The sequence below is a fragment of the Quercus robur genome, chromosome 2 (assembly GCF_932294415.1).
Source record: "Quercus robur chromosome 2, dhQueRobu3.1, whole genome shotgun sequence".
In the NCBI taxonomy this organism is placed as follows: domain Eukaryota; kingdom Viridiplantae; phylum Streptophyta; class Magnoliopsida; order Fagales; family Fagaceae; genus Quercus; species Quercus robur.
In genome coordinates, this window is record NC_065535.1 from 91,973,897 (window position 1) to 91,997,069 (window position 23,173).

At 33.4% G+C, this 23,173-nt stretch overlaps 1 protein-coding gene and 1 long non-coding RNA gene across 2 annotated transcripts; both read right to left on the reverse strand.

The window, feature by feature from the left end:
- Positions 1-237: 237 nt before the first annotated feature.
- LOC126715826 (uncharacterized) lies at positions 238-3,917 on the reverse strand. The gene is made up of 2 exons (XM_050416632.1): positions 3,251-3,917; positions 238-660 (listed from the first exon to the last, which is right to left on the reverse strand). The coding sequence occupies exon 1, from the start codon at positions 3,862-3,864 to the stop codon at positions 3,268-3,270; it is 597 nt and encodes a 198-aa protein (XP_050272589.1). The 5' UTR covers positions 3,865-3,917; the 3' UTR covers positions 238-660; positions 3,251-3,267.
- Positions 3,918-10,680: 6,763 nt separating this feature from the next.
- On the reverse strand, positions 10,681-19,628 carry LOC126715829 (uncharacterized). Its single transcript, XR_007651933.1, has 2 exons — positions 19,401-19,628; positions 10,681-11,351 (listed from the first exon to the last, which is right to left on the reverse strand). It is a non-coding gene; the product is annotated as an uncharacterized LOC126715829 (long non-coding RNA).
- Between the last annotated feature and the right edge of the window lie 3,545 nt (positions 19,629-23,173).

The following is a 23,173-nucleotide window of genomic DNA, read 5'->3' on the forward strand; positions in this document are numbered from 1 at the left end:
ATACTGCATAAAATAAGATTAACTAACAGAGACAACCATCCAAGAAACCTCCTCTTCTATCAAGCATTAAGCCATTAAGCAAAGAGAGAGAGAGAAGAAAAAGAAATATACATAAAATACACACTAAACCGAAGTTATAGAAATACCAAGGGGAGCAAAACAGAGACATATACCCATGATATTCCATAGATGTGCAGGGTTATCCATTTGTGACAGTGTTGCCTTGCTGTAGCAATAGAACATTAAAAGAAAGCATTAAATACATGTCTTGTCAAGATAACACACATGGTCCTTCAAACAATGTACAATGTACTCTCACAAGCTATGAGAAGTGGCCATGGAGTTGAAAGAATTGAAGCATACAAATTATTAGATGCTTGAATCATCTACTTGCATACAACACATCACATTTCAGAGGGACCATACAAGTAATACCAGATACTAAATATAAATCCCGAAATTTGAAAACTAATAACAATATCTAGAAAAATCAGATACAATACACTAATGAAAAAATCTGAGTCTCAAGATAGCAGTCATCAGATGCTCAATACAATAAAGAAAGTCTTACATGGCCTCATTCATTTTCATCCTACTAAAGGGTTTCAAGCATCCAAGTCTGCATCTGATCAAGTCTTGCCGGAAGAAGACTACACCCATCTGGAAAGAGAACAAAATTGATTATTGGAATTTAAGACCAATATATTGCATAAATGATTCTCAGCTTTTCTCAATTCTAGAATTAATAACTTCATCAAACAACAAAAATCAACCTTAAAACTTTGAGAAACACATACTGACATACATACCCACACCAATTTTAAAACAGACAGCAACATTGCTTCATTGCCAAATCACAAGGACAACAAATAAAAGTCATATGCATCAGTTATCATCCAAAATCTCATAAGCTGAAATTACTTTGCAACCATCATTTCATTTAATATTAAAATCCAATTTTACGTACACAAATTCCTTTCCCACTTCATTCAATTCAACATTTAAACAAGGAGCTAAATTCCTTTCATCCTACAGCTTTCATTAATGATTCTATTTCATTGATTTGTGAGGAAAATCAATTTAGCCATCAGTCATTAATCTTATCCAGTAACTTCTTATCTATATATAATATAATTAAAGGGGAAGCTGAAGCTCAATAAAGGATTAAGCCAATCCACTCTAATTTTGTGCAAACTGCCAAGCGTCCTAAATTAGATTTCAAACTTATTCTAATTTTGTGCTGAATATCTCTCCAATTTAAAACTACTTCATAACTCATTCAAATTAAATTTTATGGTACTATTCATACTACCCCTGAACAACCTAAAATCCTCTATTTTCCCACTTCCTTACAATCTCAAATCAAGCCCTTTCTTTTACCTATAAAACCCTGAAACCCCACATACTTTCTTCTAATAATTAGCCATCAAATAACTCATCAAACCATCTTTTAATTCCTATCACAATCCCATAATGCTTTCTTCAGCAATTCTAAACCCTAGATCCACAAATTCTCCTAACCTTAGACCCAACACAAGCATAGGTAAACAAATTCCCCAATATGTCCTATGCCTATTGCCAAGGCAATGGCAGCTTGTAGGCTAATATTTATCACAAAACACCGAAAATCAGCCACATGTTTTCTTTTGATAGGTAAAAAGGGGGAAAAAAAATAAGCCCCATGTATAAACCAAAATAATTAGTGGACATGGATTTGCAATGTCAAACAACTGGTAGCTTGGTATTGGTTTGAATTCTGAAACACCCAAAACCAACAATATATAATGAGCCAAAACATTTGCCAAAAATGCAGATGAATATTGAATGTGTTCAGTAACTACAATAACTTATTTATCTCTTTGACCCTAAGTTCAATAACATGTTTGTTCTATTAACCTCAGATGACCCAATCATAAACGAGCTTCAATACCCCAAAAGGAAACTTATACAGATATAGCTGTGCTCCTCAAGTACAAAAACATGGTTACTCCTTTCATCGTAGATTAAAGCTTATGAAAACACAACCCAAGCATCCCTAGCCCTAAACCCAAAAAATACCATTGAAAGAGCCTATACCTCAGGGGACCATAATTAATCCAATCATTTAAATAAATAAAAAATCCAAGCTTTATTTCTGAAAAATGCAAGAATAAAGCTAAAACAAACAATGCAGAGTTTCAAAAGTCCAATCACACACACCAAACAGAGATTCAGAAATAGCACCCAAACTTAAATCTGCAGCTGAACATGCCTCCTTTTTCTACCCCATCATGGATACAGTAAAGTATCAAATTATGTAACAATGTTACTAAATGAAGTTCACAAGAAAATCATTTATGCTGCGTTTGGATGACATGATTTGGGCATTTGGATTTGGATGATTAAAATCCAAATATATTGTTTAGACAGTTTAGAAAAGGTCAAGGATTTGGATTTGACAAATCCTCCAAGGATTTCAAACCTTTAATATGCTTGAATTTGAAATCAAGGCATTTGAAATCTATTAATTTAAAATCTAAATCCAAATCCAAATCCAAATCCAAATCTAAGTTTCCAAACACAATCTTAAGGCGCAATATCATCAGCAACAAAAGTAAGGCGCAATATCATTAACACATAATGTCCATACTTGCACTAAGCATTTAGTTTAAAAAACAGCAAAATACACTATTGATTCCTAAACTTTATCCTACAAGCGATTTCAGTCCCTGAAGTTACTTATTTTAGTTCTTGACTAGTCCCTGAAGTTTAAAGTGATTGCTTTTGGTCCCTAACATACAAGTTACTGATTTTCGTCCTTAACTATTCCCTATAGTTTAGAGTGACTGGCTTTAACCCTAAACTTAAGATGATTGATTTTAGTCCCTAACAAACAAACTCAAAACTAATCGCTTAGTCCTCAATGTGTCTAAAAGAGTGATGACTCGTCAGTTTTTAGTCCAGCCACAATCACGAATTAACTTCAAAGACTAAAATTGCGCAAAATTCAGCTTTTAGTTCAATCACAAGTAGCTAATTAGACTTCAAGGACTAAAATCGCGCACTTGACAGCTCTTAGTTCAGCCATTAGTGACTAATTAAACTTCAGGGACTAAAATCGCGCATAGGCTAATGTTTAGTTCAGTATTCACAGTGTATTTGAAACCATAAATCACTGTTTCATTCAACAATTGAAACAAATTCATAGAGCACTAAATCAATCAATCATATTCAAACATAATTCAAAGAGTTTCGAAAGCACAATGCTAACCTAATCTGGAATCGAAATCAGCGGTTGCGTTCGGCAGGCAAGGGTCGATTGAAACCACCACGGCGGTTCATATACTGCCTCGGCATTCGCTTCGTTACGGCTCTAACGCCGCTGACGTCAGCTCCGGGGACAGGCTTTCCCTTTGTGGAGTCGAAGCCTACCGGAATCCCTAATTTCTTCATCATCTCAATCTCGTCTTCGTCCACACCTTCCGCCATAACCTGATCTTCGTCTTTCTTGCCGTTGCCGTTGTCTTTGTCTTTGTCCTTGAGCTTTTGGTGTTCTTTTGCGATTCCGTCGACGAATTCCGATACGGCGGCCTTTTGACGGTCCCTCTCGTCGGTGGACTCGCTGCGCTGACGGCGGCGCTTTCGGTCAGGGGAACGAGTGTGGGACCGCGTGTTGCGCGAGGGTCGCGTGCGGTCCGGTGTACGGGACCTCTTGCTGCGGCTAACTCGGTCTCTGTCTCTGTCTCTGTCTCTGTCTCGGTCTCGGTCTCGGTCACGGTCGCGGTCGCGGTCCTCCTTGTCTCTCCGCCTCTCTCTGTCTCGGTCTCGGTCGCGGTCACGTTCGCGTTCTCGGTCGCGATCGCGTGCTCTGTCGCGGTCGCTCATGGTGGTCTGTGTGTTGTGGAGTTGTGAGAGTGAATGAGTCCATGGGGGCTTTATGGATTTCAAAGTAGCGCTTTGTTTAAGAAGCGTCACAATAAGGCAAGAGTACCAAAACGACGTCGCTCCCTTAAGCTTACTTAAAAAGACTTGATACACTAATTACTACTCCATTCGTTTTGGACATAGTTTTTGGAAAATAAGTGTTTTTTTTTTTTTTTTTTTTTTTTCTCAAAACAAAATTATGGAAAACCTTTTTTATTTTTCTGTATTTGATAAACCATCTTCAAAATGAGCTGAAAAATATTTTGGTGTTTGGTATGTGTAGAAAATTAGTAATATTTTTTGTATGATTTAAAACATGAGAGGGCAACAACAAAATGAGATTGTTTCCCCAAAAATAAATGCATAAAACTCTTGAAAAAAAAATACTAAATCTTTATTAGGGTTTTTTGTTTACTAAATTTTAATTTTCCTTTAACTTATATTTTTAAAAAATGTTTTTCCATTGACACAAACAAAATATCTTTTGCTTGCTTCAATTTAAACCCCATAAGCAAAACAATTATACTCATTTGGTTTGGTTGTGCACAATTTAGTTTACCTTAATTTTAAATTACATTATACTAATTTAAACTAGTTGTAAACTTGTGTATAAAGTAAAAAAAAAATAAATAAATAAACGTGTGTAGGGGTAAGGGCCCAAGATCGTATATTGGACTTTGGGCTTTATCCAAGGGGATAAATAAGTCCGAGAAGAAGCAAATAATTATGAGATATTCTTAGACCAAGTTCTATAAGTGGAGAGCAAATGAATGGTTGTTTGAGAAGTACATACTCCTCGAACTTAATGAATATGGTTCAAAATATATAACCCAACAATTAAAGTGATCTATCGAAAAGGTTCAATGATAAGGATGTGCTTCATGGGCATGTGAGAAAGAAGAGAACCTAAAAATATTTAAAAGAAGGCTAACACCACCGTATTAAATGCATAATAGTTACTTTATTAGCCACATTTATGTGGAGAAAACTTTTGAACAATGCTACCTTGGCTACCGCAACTCATAGAGAGTTAGGGAAGGTGATTGATGGGACAAGTACTCAAGTAGAGGTTCAGATAATCAATAAGGGGAGAATGAAGATGACACAAAAGAAGATATATAAGGTGGAAGACTCTTCATGGAAAGGGGATCGGAAAATAGAGAGAGAGAACACTGTAGCAATCTAAACTGTCTTAGTATCCAACTGTGATCAATATACAATAATTGTGATCTTCTCGGACTGAAATTCCATTGATATTAATATCTCTTATTTGTGTTTGATTGTCATTTAGTCCAATATTAGCCGTTGTCCAATTCATTAGAACCTAATTCTTTGACCCATTCTCTACAAATTCATTGTATTGGGCTCATTGGACTAAGACTCCATACATTTTGGACTTGGACCCCAAATTGTGACCCTACAATGTGTATGATCAAGATATTCTTAATATTTATTAACAACAAAAATAAAAGCTCCATTTTTTTGAGCATTTTCTATATGGTGTTTTTTTTAAAAAAAATTTAAATATCATTCAGTCCCTCCACCCCCCCCCCCCCCCCAAAAAAAAAGAAAAAAAAAAGGCTCAAGATTTGGTTTCGATGTGCTTATATTCCTTATTATTATTAGTATTTGCATCCGTAGGAGAACTAACTAAAGCATTACTTAAAGCATCAGAAAAATCTAAAAACCCTATATAGCATTGGAGCTAAATTCATTCAAAAATAAGTATGCAGAACCATAAAATGTTGGATCCAAGAGCATTAGATTTATATAATAGTGACAGTATACTCTACAAAAAGTTAACCATTCTTCCAAATATCAAAAAAACAAGTTTATATATTTACAAAAGAAATTTTGTACAGTTAAATGAAACATACCATTAATTCTTCTCACAAATTTTGGAATGAAAGCTTCCTGGTTAGGAGTTTGATACTCTTCCTAGCACTTGGGCTTGTCTAAGTGCCTTGATTCATGAGCTACATACTTGACCAGAGTGCATTGTTGTCTTGAGTCTTGACTCTCCTTTAGAAAGAAGATCTTGAGCTAGACATTTTCGTTTTAAATAAAAAGGGCTGGGTTTTGTTTGGACTTAGAAAGGGCTAGACATGCGTATTATGTCGAGAGTTATCAAGCCCAAGGATCTAAAAGGGCTGTGGGCCTATTAGCCTGAATGCACCAGGTTGTTTAAGCTCAAAGAATTATTGATCATTTAGCCCAATTTGATTTTGCAAGACATTTAGTTCGGTTTATTGAGCAGGTCATCTTTGTGGAGCTTTTGGATCCAAACTCCAAACCCCAATATGATTTTTTCTTTTAACTTATTCAAATGATTTTTTAATTTTTTTAATTTTTTATGGTAAATAAAAAATAGTTAGGAGGGGTAATTAGTGTAGCTTTTCTATCTGAACATAACCATAGAATAACTCATAAACGCTCCTAAGTTAAGACCTCATTTTGATGAAGTATAAGGAATACCGATACGTGGCTAATAGGAGAGGGTGACTCGAACCCAAGATGCTCTGTGTAGTGGAACTTATTCAAATGATAGGTACTTCTATTATGTGTGATTCATAATTGTTATATCCTTAAATTAGATATATTTTCCCTAGATGAGATATTTTTGTGTTTTCTTACATGTTCTGAGGGACTGCCCGACAGCAAAAAACTTTTAGGAGCATTCTTGCTGCCCTGATAGTCTCAAACAATCATTCACGGACGACCTTGAATCATGGATCAAAAAGAATGCTTTAGATTCCTCTAAGGCACCTGATAAGGATTTTAATTGGAGATATTTTTTTCTGCTTGGTTTGTGGAATCTGTGGCTCCAACGGAATAGATTGGCCTTCAAGCAGCAACCAAGTAACCCAAATCTAGTTTAGGTGGTAGAAATGCAAGCTTGTGAGTTTTTGTACTGTGTGTTGGAGCCTACCACAGGGAAGGATAGGCAAGTGCGGCAGGTGAAATGGCTGAAACCAGCAGAGGGTTGGCTTAAACTCAATACTGATGGTGCAGTTGACATTTCTAGTGGAAAGGCAGGATGTGGTGGTTTGCTTAGAGATAGCGTCAGACAGTTGATAGTGGGTTTTGCAAAAACCATTAGTGCTAGCTCAAGTATAGTCGCGGAGTTGTGGGGCTTGAGGGAAGGATTGGGGCTGTGTGTTGAAAGGGATTGCCATGCTGTGGAAATAGAGCTTGATGCAACCGTAGTACTCTCCTTAGTTTCTAGCAATGTCAATACTAATGGAGACTTGTCTGTAGGTCTTGTTGATGATTGCAGGGTGTTGTTGCTGCGCCTACCTTAAGCTAAATTGTCTCATTGCTTTAGGGAAGAATTGTTGTGCCAATACCTTAGCTAAATTGGCATCGGCTTCTGCTATGATGTCTTTTGTTTTTTATTCCCCCCTGCTATATCACAGTTGTTGTATGATGATAAGATGGGCGTTTATCGTCCCAAACTCTGTAATGTTTCTTAATTAATGTTAATTCCTTTGTTTACCAAAAAACTTCTAAAGGGCCGCTCAAATGGTCATGGGATTTGAACTCTTTTGATCAAACATTTTCTGAAAAAATCCAAAACCTTAAATTGAGAAGTCACACAACCAATCTTTATAAAGGGTATATAAAGCACCAACGGTCATAACTCGTATGTCCTCAACTCCTCAATATTTATCGTACTTTTTTTTCACTCCTATCCTATCATGGCAATAAAGTATCAGGTACTATAAATTGCTTAATGTTTTATACAAAAGCGTTTCAATTTGACTAACTTCCCAACGACTTTGTCCTAATTCGTTGAATTTCTTGCATGTGTTGTGAAATTTTAAAATACTTGCAAGTGTATGAACCGTACTGAAGTATAGTTAGACAAGAACGAGGTCGAACCCACAGGGACTTGAATAAACGTAGGAAAATTGATTAAACCTTAACCAAACTAATCCTAATCTAGTTTAATAAAAATTGGTTTTTATTTGCAATTAAATATACTAAACAAATAATAAAATTAAGCAAATAGTTAAACTAAGCAAAAGATATAAAGTAATAAAAAGATGTAAACAATCAAGAGAAAGGAATTAAGGTTTTGGAATCCACCTTGTAAGTCATATCAGTATATATTTATGATCATTAATTTTTCCCAACCACTGCATGATAATCTAGAAATCAATCTTGCTATCATGGAAAATATCATCATTAAAATCCTTATTTTAAAAATCAAAAGCATGTTCTTCTTCGCTTCTTAAGTATAAAACCAAATCACAAGATATATCCAATTCTAAAAATCAAATCATAAATTGTATCCATTGACAGACAAATCACAAGTGATATCCAATTTTATAATCAAGAATTAATAAACCAAGCATTCAATTAATTAAGACAAATCCTAAATCATGAGAAAAACATGATTGAACTCATATCTAGAATCTCATCTTACTCAATTGATATGAAGCAAGAACAATTTAAATCATTAAAGAACAACTATTGTGGGAAAAATCAAATCACATAAGTATTATTGATAATCCTTAACAAGGTTTCATCCTCAACCCTAATTATAAATTTAGCTACTCATAGTAATTGAAAGAAAACACAAAAATAAAACACTAAACATTAAACTAGACAAATAAAATAAAACTAACTGTCATGGAAGAAAACCAAAGAAGTAGCCGCACTCTCTATACATTCAGCCCTCAGCCCTAGCACTAGCCTCCCCTCCCTGAATTTTGCCCTAAAGAGCCCTTAAATAGGTCAAAGAATCCTATTACAAATTGAATTCCCGTTTGGAGAAAATCTCAGATTTTTAGGCTTCACTTAACCGACAGTTTTGGCCCATTTAACATCATAATTTGGACTTTTGGTAAACTATAAAGTTGTAGCCCTTTAAGTTAAATTTCCAGCCCAACTTGAATCATCTCGATTGGACATCTGAGCCGAAAGTTATGCCAAAAATACTAACTGATATGTAGTCTGGAATTCTAATCGGAATCGGACTTGGATTTGGTGCAAATTTCCTTTAATTCCTTGCTCCAATTGGACTTAAATTTAATTGGGTTGGTCTTTTCTTGAATTCATGCCTGGCTGGATGTAACTTGGTTTGAATCAATTGGCCTAGCCCCACTTTGCATGTAAAGTCCTTGTTACTTACAACACAAAGATATTATATAATCAGTCACAAAATAACATAAAAGTAAGGCTAAATATGTAGATATGTGAGTACTTTATTGTATATATTTCATGCACATCAGCATGCGTATACAGGTAACCAGAAAAGCAGTTCAACTTCAACCCTCCCATTTCCAAATATTGCAGACAAATCTTTCGACTGGTTTACTAAACTCAGCATCCCTAACAGGAAATTATACGGTTTTTATGATGGACAATGGACTATGTTACTTAACAATCATTCTACTAAAAAACTCAGTCATATTTAAAATTGTAGAGTCAACTTATAATAATAATAAAAAAAGTTAATTATTCCCATTTGAGTATATAATTGTCATATTTTGGATGCATGTTTTTGTACACAATTACAAGCTATTTTATAGCATTTTTTCGCATATTATGTGAGCCTCTCTTTGTTGTAATTTGAGCTTGAATTTTGTTTATTTATATTTTATTGTAATGTCATATATATATAATTATATATTTTGAAAATTTAATTGTTGGATTTCATGTTTTTATGTTTTTAATATGCATGTCAAATTTTGTTTAAATTGGATGTGAATTATTATGTGATTCACAAATGTACTTTTTATGCATAAGACTACATAACTTGAGATTTTAACATTTAATTAACGATATAGCTATTGATTTTTTATTTTCTTGAAATTTTGCAAGTATCGAGAATATAATAAGAAAATACAATCTAATAGTGAATTTTTCAAAATTTACATTCAATAAAAAGATATAAGGGAAGTTTAAATTAGTTTGGAGAGAAATTTTGTCTTTAAGTTAAATGAGAATCAATGAATGAGACTAAAATTGTTCTTTCATCACCATTTTGCATTATATAAGCTTTCTTTTGACCGATAGAAATATGAGGCTTATTAGTTTTTTTTTGTGTGTGTAGTTCTACAAAATATGGATGCTACAAGATCAAACATATCTTGAAAGTAAGAAACTAAGATAAAAAGACTTGAAAAACTAGCATATGATTAGAATCCAGCAAAGCCAACAAGTTTGGTTAAGCCATAAGTAACTCCTATGGCCATCCAGCTTGCCATCAACACCCTTAGCAAGTACTTCACAATTGGTGCCTTCCCAAGAAAAAAACCTAACCCTCCAAACATTAACAAGACAAAGCTTACAACCGCTATTATCAACCCTACCCACACTGCATAATCAAGTATTGCCCCTATTAGCGGTAACCAAGCTCCCACTGAAAATGAAAGTGCTGAGTCTACTGACGCTCCATACCAAGAGTTTGGCAATTTCTCCTTCTCAGCATCTAGCTCCTAGACTCCCATGTTCTCAATGCTACACTCTCTCTTCATTTGTGCCTTTTCTATGTAATATTGTGATTGAACTGAAATGAACTCTCCTACAACCATACTACAAGCTCCTGCAACTCCATTAAAGATCATAGTCTTTTCTTTTATGACAGCTCCAATTAAAATCATTAGACCAACCTATTAAGATAATTCCTTAGACACCAAGTAGATATGGCAAACAAATAAAGTATACTTCCTATGTTTAGATCTAATGGTACCATACCACAATCACAGGTACCAAACAAAAGCCTGAGCAACCAGACTTGACATAAATATAACAACTGGAACTATTAGGGGTCAAATAAGCACTATTTGATAAAGTAGGTTTTATATATACACACACAATTTTTTTTTTTTTTTTTTTTTTTTTTTTTGAGAAGCATATACACACACAATCTAATTCATTACAACAAAAACATATGTATCTCCCAACAGAGAATTTTGCTAAAAGTAAACCAATACACCAAAATATAATCTTACTATACAAGAATACTAAAATCCCATGTTCCCGATTATTCATAACTTTATTACAAAACCTAATACATGCAACGCATATACTCCTCTAATGTAAACTACTTAAAAGTGTGCAATTGAAAGTACCACTACTTCACTAAATACAAAAATCAATCCAATTTTTGTTTGAGAAAATGGTGATACTCTCAAAAGTCAAAACACCATCCTCATCACCTTTAATATTTGGGAGTTTGATGGCCAAGATCTCCCATCTCAAAATTGCTACAACACATCATCACACAAGATTTCTTTGTATTATTCTCCAAATACGAAAGGACTTGCTCTTTCTCCTCCTCGGTCTCAAGCTCCATGTTTGAGCAGCACATCAATACATTCTTCTTCTTATGCTTAAAACCAACTTTTTTTTCTTTCACTCTCTCTTTTTCTTGATGAGCCCCTTTGACAAACTCCACGTTTGGGCAACAAATCCAGAACGACTTCTTGGAGAAAAACCTACATCTTTTCTTTTTCTTTTCGTTGAACATCAATAGTTCAGATTCATCGGATGACATGTTATCATTAGGTGCTTCAGTTGGAACAACGTCGTAACCCATTTTCTTTGTTGTTACAGAGAATGAATAAATCTCTAACCATGGATTGCTATTTATAAATTCAATAATTTTTACTTGCTTGGTTTTTTTTTTTTTTTTTTTTTTTTTTTTTGAGAAAGTACTTGCTTGCTAGTTAAGCAAATAGTCAATACATGAATTATTCAAACTTTGAGATTTGAGGATACATTGCATTTGCTATATTTCTAATCTTTAAATCCCAATTGAATTAAAGAATTTGATTAATTGTAAGGGGACCGCGTTAAGCAAGTACTTAACTATAATAAAGAAAAAAAAATACATATGAAGAGGGTAATTTTGGGAAAGATAATAGGCTTATAGCCCGTTGAACTTGCAAAAGCACTTGTTTGGACTTAGAAAGGACCATGGGTTTGAACTTTCTCTACTTGTGAGTCTAAAACTCACATGGTATATTATATCAAGATTCAAGAGTTATCAAGCCCAAGGATCTAAAAGGGTTGTGGGCCTTTTAGCCCGAATGCACCAGGTTGTTTTAAGCTCAAAGAATTATTGGTCATTTAGCCCAATTTGATTTTGCAAGACATTTAGTTCGGCTTATTGAGCAGGTCATCTTCTTGGAGTTTTTGGATCCAAACTCCGAACCCCAATATGATTTTTTCTTTTCACTTATTCAAATGATTTTTAAATTTTTTTTTATGGTAAATAAAAAATAGTTAGGAGGGATAATAACCATAGAATAGCTCATAAAAGTTCATAAGTTAAAACTTCATTTTGATAAAGTATAAGAAATACCAACACATGACTAATTGGAGAGGGTGACTTGAATTCAAGATGCTTCGCATAGCGGAGCTTATTTAAATGATAGATATTTCTATTATTTGTGATTCATAATTGTTATATCCTTAAATTAGATATATTTTCCCTAGATAAGATATTTTTGTGTTTTCTTTAGGTGATTTTGGCGAGGTACTAACTACTAAAGGGCTGTTCAAATCAAGAAAGTCAATACCGTACCGAAGGCTGTATCGGTTTGGCCAGCGGTACGATATATTTCGGATACTGGTTAATACCGGTGTACTGTTTCGGGATTACTGCTAATATATATATATATATATATATGTATATAAAATTTTAAAGTGACAAATTCTATATAAATTAATATATTTATTTACATTTCAATTTTTTACCTCTTTTGTTCAAATTCTTTTAAGCTAATGCCTAGCCCATTTCACTACTCAAAAAAAAAAAAAAACAAAAAAAAAAACTTCTGAGTGGTCAAAAAGAAAAGAATAGTAAACTGTAAACTTTTTTAGTAAGAAGTAGAAAGTGGGTAGGTGTAAAAAAAGTGAAGTCATCTTGAACTTTGTCCTCTGGGATTCTCTGCCACCATTTTGTTTAGAAACCCAGAAATGCCAAAAGAAAGAGAGTGACAATGAGGAAGAGAAGAAGACTCAAGAAGCTACTATGCAATGGTAGTGAGCTCAAGCCACAAGATCTAACAATATTTCATTGGTGGATGAAGGTTCAACAATGGTGAAGAGGCGCTGTAAGTAGCATTTTTTTTTTGTGAAAACCCATTTTAGTTTGTACCGGTCTGGAACGAAGATACCGCCAGAAAAGCACCGGAATCCGCCGAAATTGCCGAAACAAGTTGAAACACACCGGTATTTAAGACGGTACGAATCAACCCAATTTCTGTACCGGTCCAAGCACCGGCACGAAAAATTCCGGCCGTACTGCCCAGTACGGTACGGAATTAACTTCCTTTGTTCAAATAGTCATGGGATTTGAACTCTTTTCATCAAACATTTTCTGAAAAAAAATCCAAAACCTTAAATTGAGAAGTCACACAACCGATCTTTGTAAAGGGCATATAAAGCACCACCAGTTATGTCCTCAAAATATTTATCATACTTTTCTTCACTCCTATGATCCTATCATGGCAATAAAGAATCAATTAGATACTACAAATTGTTTAATGTTTTATACAAAAGTGTTTCGTTTTGACTAGCTTCCCAATGACTTTGTCCTAATTCATTGAATTTCTTGCACGCGTATATGCGTAGTCGGAAAAGCAGTTCAACTTCAACCCTCCCATTTCCAAATGCAAACAAATCTTTCTGACTGGTTTACTAATAAACTCAACATTTTCAAGTTACGAGGAATTATAATGTCCATATGATGGATGGTAGACTATGTTAATCACCATTTTACTAAAAGAGTCTCGTCTATTTAAAATTGCTTAGTTAATTTATGATTAAAAAATAAAAAAGATTAGTTAATTACACTCATCTAAGTAAGTATATAATTGTCATATTTTAGATGCATGTTATTGTACACAATTACAAGCCATTTGATAGCATTTTTTTCCACATATTATGTGAGCCTCTCTTTGTTGCAATTTGAGCTTGAATTTTGTTTTTTTGGTTTTTGTTTTTTTAATTGTAATGACATATATACATGATTATATATTTTGAAAATTTAACTGTTAGATTACATTTTTTTTTTTATGTTCTTAATATGCATGTCAAATTTTGTTTAAATTGGATGTGAATTATTGTTTGTATCACAAATGTACGTTTTATGCATAAGACTACAAAAACTTGAAATTTTAACATTTGATTAATGACATAGCTATTTATTTTTTATTTTCTTGAAATTTTGTAAGTATCAATGATATAATAAGAAAGTACAATCTAATAGTCAAAATTCACCTTTAATAAAAAGATATAAGAAAAGTTTAAAGGATTTCTTTTCAAACTAGTTTAGAGAGAAATTTTGTCCGTAAGTTTAATGAGAATCAATGAATGATACTACAATTGTTCTTTCATCACCATTTTGCATTATATAAGCTTTCCTTTGACCGATAGAAATATGAGGCTTATTAGTTTTTTTTGTGTATGTAGTTCTACAAGATTTGGATGCTACAAGATCAAACATATCTTGAAAGTAAGAAACTAAGATAAAAAGACTTGAAAAACTAGTATATGATTAGAATCCAGCAAAGCCAACAAGTTTAATTAAGCCATAAGTAACTCCTATAGCCTTCCAGCTCCCCATCAACACCCTTAACGAGTACTTCACAATTGGTCCCTTCCCAAGAAAAAAACCTATCCCTCCAAACATTAACAAGACAAAGCTTACAACCGCGAACCCCACCCACACTGCATAATCCTTTACAAGTATTGCCCCTATTAGTGGTACCCAAGCTCCCTATGAAAATGAAAGTGCTAAGTCTACTGACACTCCATACTATTAGACATTTAGATTTATGGTTAAGTGATTAAATTTACCATTTACTAACCGCTTAAATTTTATAGACTCTACATTCCATTTAGAATATTAAATTCTCATTTGTTAGGCCCTCACTTATTAAGGAGAAGTTTAGGTCCACAAGTAAGAGGGAGTGTTAGACTTATGGTTAAGTGATTAAATTCACCATTCCCTAACAACTTAAACTTCTAGGACAATTGATAATTTAACACATACCAAGAGTTTGGCAATTTCTCCTTCTCAGCATCTAGCTCCTCGACTCCCATGTTCTCAATGCTACACTCTCTCTTCATTTGTGCCTTTTCTATGTAATATTGTGAGTGAACTGAAACGAACTCTCCTTCAGCCATACTACAAGCTCCTGCAACTCCATTAAAGATCATAGTCTTTTCTTTTATGATAGCTCCAATTAAAATCACTAGACCAACCTATTAAAATAATTCCATAGACACCGAGTAGATATAGGGATGGCAATTTCTGCCCGACTTGCGAGTACCCGATCCGGCCCAACCCTAATGGGCCGGGTTTTACCCAGTCCGATAAGGAATAGGGTCGGGTATGGGTTTTTTTTTAAAAAAAACCTGAAGCGGGTCTAGGTCGAGTCCAGGTTTTATAAAAAAATCCGACTCGAACTCGGACTCAAACCTGGCCCGATTATTCTGAAATTACTAAAAACCCCCATATATATATAGCTATAAACTAACCCTAACTCCCTCATTTCAACTTACGCCTCCTCACCCTCACTACCTCACAAAAGCAAACGCTGCACACTCAGTCATAGCTATTCCTACACAGGACATTGCCTCATTCATTCTTAATTTCACAGCTCACATAGTCACACAGGCCATGACCTCTATCTCTGCCTTTCACCGCTGGTCCAAGCTCTCTGCATCGTCGACCCAAGCAAGCATTCACCATTGGTCCAAGGTTTTTGTTCTCTACTTCTCTTCATTTTTTTTTCCCTTAATTATTTCATAAAATGTTTTATTTTTTTTGTCTGTCTTTTGTTTTCTCTACTTAAGAAAACTCAAAACTATGGCTTCAATTTGCCTTTATTCCATTGACAATCATGTGTGAGAGGATGATATTTGAATTATTACAGCATTTTGTTACCTTTTTTAAAAAATAAAATAAAATAAAATGTTATCAAGCATTAATGAATTTTAATGATTGTTCAATAGACTAGCAACGGTTTAAGTTTATGAAATGATCATTGCATTGTTCTAGTTTACTAAGTACATAATAATTTTCCTTTAGATAGGTTTGAACATTATTGCCAAATGCAGATATGACAATGTCAATTACAAGGTGAGAGCTTGAAATTTTGGTGTTTCACTTAATTGTAAGGCTTTCTATTACAAGGTGAGAGCTTGAAATTTTGTTGTGAAAATGATTGTAAGGCTCCCTAATTATTGATAAGCCAACCTATGCATTTAATCATTTTCTTATTGTCAATATGTATTTTGAATTATTAGTCAATAAAATTGTAAAATATGTAAGTGAGTTAGTTGGCAAATCTTGGTTCAAAAAAGCAAAAAAGACTTAATCTTAATCAGTGAACTTTTTGAACTTTGCTTTTGTAATATGGATCATTTTTCTTTGTTAAGAATTTTCATCATTTTGAAATCTAGCCATTTCACCTATATTGTTTATGTACCCCTGTTCTTTCCCTTTATATCTGCATAATTTGTTTAATGGAAGAAATTGTTTATTGTTTATTGTGTTTGTTGTGAATGCAGTGCCTAAAACAGAGATGAGAGACACAAACAAATCTAGTTGTCCCTTGCCAACTATGCGGTCTCCTCTGCCATTTTCACGATTACCCTTGTCATTGTTGCCTTCTGGTAGCTCACCCTCAGGATCACCGTCACCATCACTTTTATGCCCATTAAACAACGAGTGAGTGTTTGAATTTGTAGTTAATCATGTTTAATTATCATTGGGTTGATAGAATTTGTGAATCTATGTAATTATGAATTTGTGCCCATTAATCAATGAGTATGTGTAATAATGAATTTGTGAATGTTTCTTTTGATTGATAGAATTTCTAACTCCCAAAATTTTGAACCAATTAGGAGTCCGAAATCCCTAGTGGTGTTTGTGAATTTGTGAATGTTTGTAGTACTAATGATGCTATGATAAGACTTCTTTTGAATAAGCTTGATACTAGTTCTCTTATGTTGGGTGGCTCTGTGTTGCATATGAGATATGCTACACATATTTTGAATTTGATTGTTCAAGATGAGTTGTCTTTTATTGGTGATGGAATTGAAAGGAATCATGATAGAGTGATTTATTGGACTGGATCACCAAAAAGGAGGTAGAAATTTGATGAAAATGCACGCCAATTGTGTGTTCAATGCACCAAAGAGTTGGTCTTAGATTGTAAGACATGTTGGAATTCAATTTACTTAATGCTTTCTACTGCATTAATTTATAAATATGTTTTCTTTCATATGGCTAAACGTGGAGTATTTTATACTTGTTTGCCACATGACCATGATTGGGAGGTAGCCAAAGATATTTGTGCGACTGAGTTTTTCTCTGGTCATAAGTATTCCACAACTAATATGTATTTTACTTTGGTGTGTGAGTTGAAAATTGCAATAAATGAATGGAGTTTGCCTTCAAATGAGATGATAAATATGATGGCAGAAAGCATGTTTGCTAAATTTAATTCTTATTGGGTTAATGTTAATGTTGTTATGGTTGTTGCTGCTATCTTGGATCCAAGATATAAGATGAAGTTATTGGAGTTTTATTATCTTAGCATTTATGGTAATAATTCTGATTTGGAGATTTAAAAAAATTAAGAATCTTTGTAATGATTTGCTTGATGAGTATGGATATGTAGATGAGTCCCTTGTAGATAATGAAGGAAGTTCTCATATGACTGCAAGTACTTCAAATCAAGTGGCACAAATGAAATTTAGGTTGAGTGGGACAATGTCATCTTTTGATTTATTTGTGAACAATAGTTCTCAAAGAAACATGGGAGTCCTAGAATGAAATTTGATCATTTCATTGATGAGGGAGTGTTAAAGAGGAGTGAAGACTTTTATATTTTGGCATAGTGGAAAAGTAATGATATCAAGTATCCTACTTTACAAAGGATTGCAAGAGATATTTTAACCATTTCTGTTACAACTGTTGTTTCAAAATCTACCTTTAGCACTATTGGGAGACTATTAAGTCCACACCGTAGTAATTGACTATAGAGGCAATGATGTGTGCTCAGAATTGGTTATGGAGTGAAATCAACGATTAGCAATTGACTAATTTGTATTTATAAAATCATTTTTTTATATTAATATTTGCTAGTTATAATTTGATGAAGTTTATTCCATTTCTTAATTCATTGTTGTTGTAAGTTCTTCAACTATGCCTAGAGATTGTACACTTCAATCAATTCTTGATGATGGGGAGCTTAATGAAGAGGATGGGAGTTGTGTCACAGCTGTGGAGGATTAGACTTTTTGTATTAATTTAGTAGCCTTTTTAATTTCTTAGACTTCTTGGACTAATTTGTTGGTTTGTAATTATTCTAAACTTGTCACATGTGGGATTTATTTTCTAGATTTTTAATTTCTTGGACTTGTTGGACTTGCAATACTTATTTCTTGGACTTGTTGGATTTATTTTATTTTTATGTTTAGCAGGTGATTTTAGCTATGATTTATTGATTTATGATTAAATGGTTATCTTGACTAGGTGATTTATTGATTTATAATCTTAACTATAATGTATTGATTTATGATATTAGTTATGGTTTATTGATTTGTAGATTTATAATTAACAAGTGATTTATTGACTTATGATTAGTAGCCTATGATTTGGATTGATTTGGCTTTTGGGCCACATTATCTAAGCTTGAATATGCACGCTTGAATCTAGGCAAAAATTAATTTGGGCTTCAATTCATTTTTTTTTTTTTTTTGTTGGGTCACGATCTGGGCTGCAGATCACAGGTACCAAACAACAGCCTGAGCAACCAAACTTAACATAAATATAAAAACTGGAATTATTAAGAATGGTCAAATAAGCACTATTTGATAAAGTAGGTTTTATATATACACACACGGTTTTTTTTTTTTGAGAAGCATATACACACACAATCTAATTCATTACAACAAAAACCTATGTATCTCCCAACATAGAATTTTGCTAAAAGTAAACCAATACACCAAAATATAATCTTACTATACAAGAATACTAAAATCCCATGTTTCCCGATTATTCATAACTTTATTACAAAACCTAATACATGCAACTCATATACTCCTCTAATGTAAACTACTTAAAAGTGTGCAATTGAAAGTACCACTACTTCACTAAATACAAAAATCAATCCAATTTTTGTTTGAGAAAATGGTGACACTCTCAAAAGTCAAAACACCATCCTCGTCACGTTTATTTGGGAGTTTGATGGCCAAGATCAGTACTCTTTGAGCCCACCATGACAAATTTGCTACAACACATCATCACATGAGATTTCTTTGTATCATTCTCCAAATACGAAAGGACTTGCTCTTTCTCCTCCTCGGTCTCAAGCTCCATGTTTGAGCAGCACATCATTACATTCTTCTTCTTAGGCTTAAAACCAACTTTCTTCCCTTTCGCTCTCTCTTTCTCTTGATGAGCCCCTTTGACAAACTCCACTTTTGAGCAACACATCCAGAACGACTTCTTGGAGAAAAACCTACATCTTTTCTTTTTCTTTTCGTTGAACATCAGTAGTTCAGATTCATAGGATGACATGTTAGCACTGGGTGGTGCAGTTGGAACAATGTCGTAACCCATTTTCTTTGTTGTTATAGAGAATGAATAAATCTCTTACCATGGATTGCTTTATATATTCAATGATTTTTACTTCCTTGCTAGTTAAGCAAATAGTCAATACACAAATTATTCAAACTTTGAGATTCGAGGATACATTGCATTTGCTGTATTTCTAATCTTTAAATCCCATTTGAATTAAAAAAATTTGATTAATTGTTAGGGGACCGCGTTAAGCAAGTACTTAACTATAATAAAGAAAAAAAAAAAGACATAATCAGCCTAAGTAGAGAGAGGATCAGTGATAGCAACTTATGCTGACAATTTTCTAAACTGAACATTCACATACTAACGATGACATTTTGTGGGTACTAGCTCATAGATTAACAATCGATAACTTAAGTCTATATGTATTTAATAATAAATGAATACAAAAGCCAACTTTGTAATATAAAAAAAAGGAAAAAAATAGCATTTGAGTATGCCATTGAGTTGAGCTGCAGTTGTGAATGCATTAGGTTCCAACATTTAGTCTCTATCTTGACTATTATTTTTTAACTAGTTTTTTACCCACGGAAACATTCAATTATAATAAAAAAAAGGAAAAAGTAAATAATTGTGTCAATATTTTTGTTGGATTATTATTATTATTATTATTCTTGAAATAGTATTGATTATTATTATTATTATTATTATTAAAAGTGTTGTTGTTGTTGTTATTTGTATAACAACTATGACACTTAACTTATATTGCATTTTGGGCATCCTAGTAGCTAGGCAAGTCATGTAGATTGCATGCCGTATTGTGGTTATCTAAAGATCATATATTTTAATCAATCTTCTGCTACTATATTGATCTATGTTGTATACGAAAATAAAAGAAACACAAATTCAATACGTACCATACAGATCTATTTATTCCAAAATAAAAGAAACACACAAAAAATCAAAGCCGATGGATCTTACTCCATAGACTTCTTCACTCCAAGAAGATTAGGAACGATGTACCTTCTCTGATTATTTTACTACTCCTTTTTGGGTTTGTCTTCGGAGTCTCAAATAAAAATGTTGATGCGACAGAGATTGTGAATAAACACATTCTTTAAATATACAAAGAATTTTACCACTTCTTCAACAATAAATTGAAAATTTTTTGTCAACCTATTATAAAAATATATTTGTGGGGAGAGGAATAAAACCATCTCGTGGATTTCGGAACAAAGAAGGAATGCCATAGGGACACTCCCAAAATAAGATATTGGCCCAAGCCTTAACATTGAAAAGCCCAATCCCATGAAGTAGTAGGATGATTTGGACAAGCTATTGAGGTAATCCAAGGAACATCCTATCGAGAAGAGATCTAACGGATTCACAGAGGGAGCAATCTTGATCCCTTTTTCTTGAGAAACACAAAGAAGATGATATAGAACCCAAAGTAACAATCACATTTGCATTAATTAAGTGTTTTTACCTAATGTCAGCCTCATTAATCGATGAATGACTAACTTAAACAATAAAGACACCCTAAAAGTCAATTTTCATGATCAAGGAATGGTAGGAGAAGTGTTAGATGGGACAAGCATCTTTTTGTCATTTAGCCAAGTAAGGTACAGCTGGAAAGGAGACAGGAGGGGGGGGGGGGGGGGGGGAATAAAAGGAGTTAGCCCACAAAGGAGGGGATCCAGAAAAATTGAGAAAGAAGAGCGAGAAAGAGAAAAAGAGAGAGCAAGAATCTATATTCACTTTTATTTCATACATTGTACTTGGGAAGTAGATTTTCTCAATCAAAGTGTCTTATTCAACAATCTTTGTCTTTCAGTTACTTGTCTAATCTTCTCATTATGATTTTTTTTTTTTTTAACCTTTTCTTAGAAATTAATTGTGTTGATCAAGAACTTTTTTTCAGTTTGAGTTTTTGAGCTCCACAATATTTATTTGAAATATAACAAAGGAAATTGGTCTAGAGCTGCAACATTATTTTTGATGAATTGCAAACTGAGTCAACCTCAAAGTCGATATCCCAAGTATGAAAGGAACATATAAGAACTTTTATCTCAGAAAAAATATGTCCCACATTATCATTAAGGAGAAGAGCAAATTGCTATAAGAAGTTCATGTACAGTGCCTTCCGATTATATAAAAAAAGCCAATCTCAGGAGCAAAAGCACAAACATGAAGTACCTCTATATATCTTTTGGTCCAGGAAAAAAAATAGTATAGTTGTTACTCTCTTAATAGACAAAGCATATAACAACTGTTTCTTTCTTCATTGCAAAATAGTTTGATCTCTCTATCTCTAGCTTCAATCAAAGAACTACCTACTCTAAAGTTAAATTTGTCATAAGACTTTATAAGCTTAGCTTTATTTGCTACTCATTACTTGCCCACACACACGTACATAAATACATACATACCACACATTGTTTATATTATTATGAAAAACAAAATACAACAAAATAAAATAAATGAGTTATATGATGTAGTTATAAATAATTATTAGCGAAACTACATTATTGGTCTTTAATGTTTACCTTGTGAGTGCTATTGTTTTCTTAAAAGTTTCTAATGAGTACTATTGATCCTTCAAGTTTAAAAATAAGAATTGTTTTTTTTTTTGACTGAATAAAAATAAAAAATAAGAATAAGAATTATTAGTTCTTTGGTTAATTGCTATTAGCATTATTGCCTATGTGGCTAATGAAAAAAATAATCTGGCATTTTTTTTTTTTTAAACTTTCATATAAGTCTATATGGCAATAGCCACGTTGGTGAATTTGCTAGGCTAGCAACTTAGCATGTGAGTCATTATTTTTTTTTAAATTATTTTGTTAAAAAAAATTCCACATATTTTCTTGTGACTTCCCCCCACGCTTTATCTTTCTCCTCTCCCAACGGGTGGCCCTATAACTGTTGCTACCGTTGCTGCTACTTCAGCCACTCCCACCACCGTTCGCCACTAGCAATTAACAAACTGTCGTAGTGTCGTCGTTGTTACTGCATCAGCAGCACAAAACATCTCTATGTCCTTCGCCAATCACCATGGATCTGCCTTGATGGCTAATCTTGAAGGATCTTTATGTATCTTTGTTCTTAAAATTTGTTTCCAATGGATCTATAAATAACATAAAGAGGTTTAAATATTTTTCAATAGTCTTCAAACATTTGAATGGTTTTTAAGTATTATATTCAGATTTGTTTTCTTTTGCAAAATGCTGAAGATTTTTTTTTTTTTTTTCGGCCCAACCAATCTTTGCAGGGATCAATGGTTGCCTTTTAACAAGAAAGGTTGTATGCATTGAATCCTTTTGTTGGGGTTCTTGCCCCCAATCAATAAATGTGTCCAATGAATCTTGAGAGAGAGAGAGAGTTTTATAAGACTTTGTATGGTCAAAGGTGAATCTACTTACTTTGCCAGCAGATTGGTGTTGCCTTTGATGTAATTTGGTAATAGGATTGGAGGTTTGGAAGACGGCGAAGTAGAGAAAGAGGAGGAAGAGAGAGGCTGAAGCCAATCTTCTTTTTTAATTTTTTTTAAAAATATATAAATATTAATTAAAGGTTATGTTGCAAAATTAAATAGCTGACAAGCCTGAAATATCATTACATTCCTAAGTTGTGACGTTAGTTTGTGTTTCGTTAATCACAGAGACAATAATAGTAACAGAATTAATAAGTCAATTTGTGTATATTAACAGA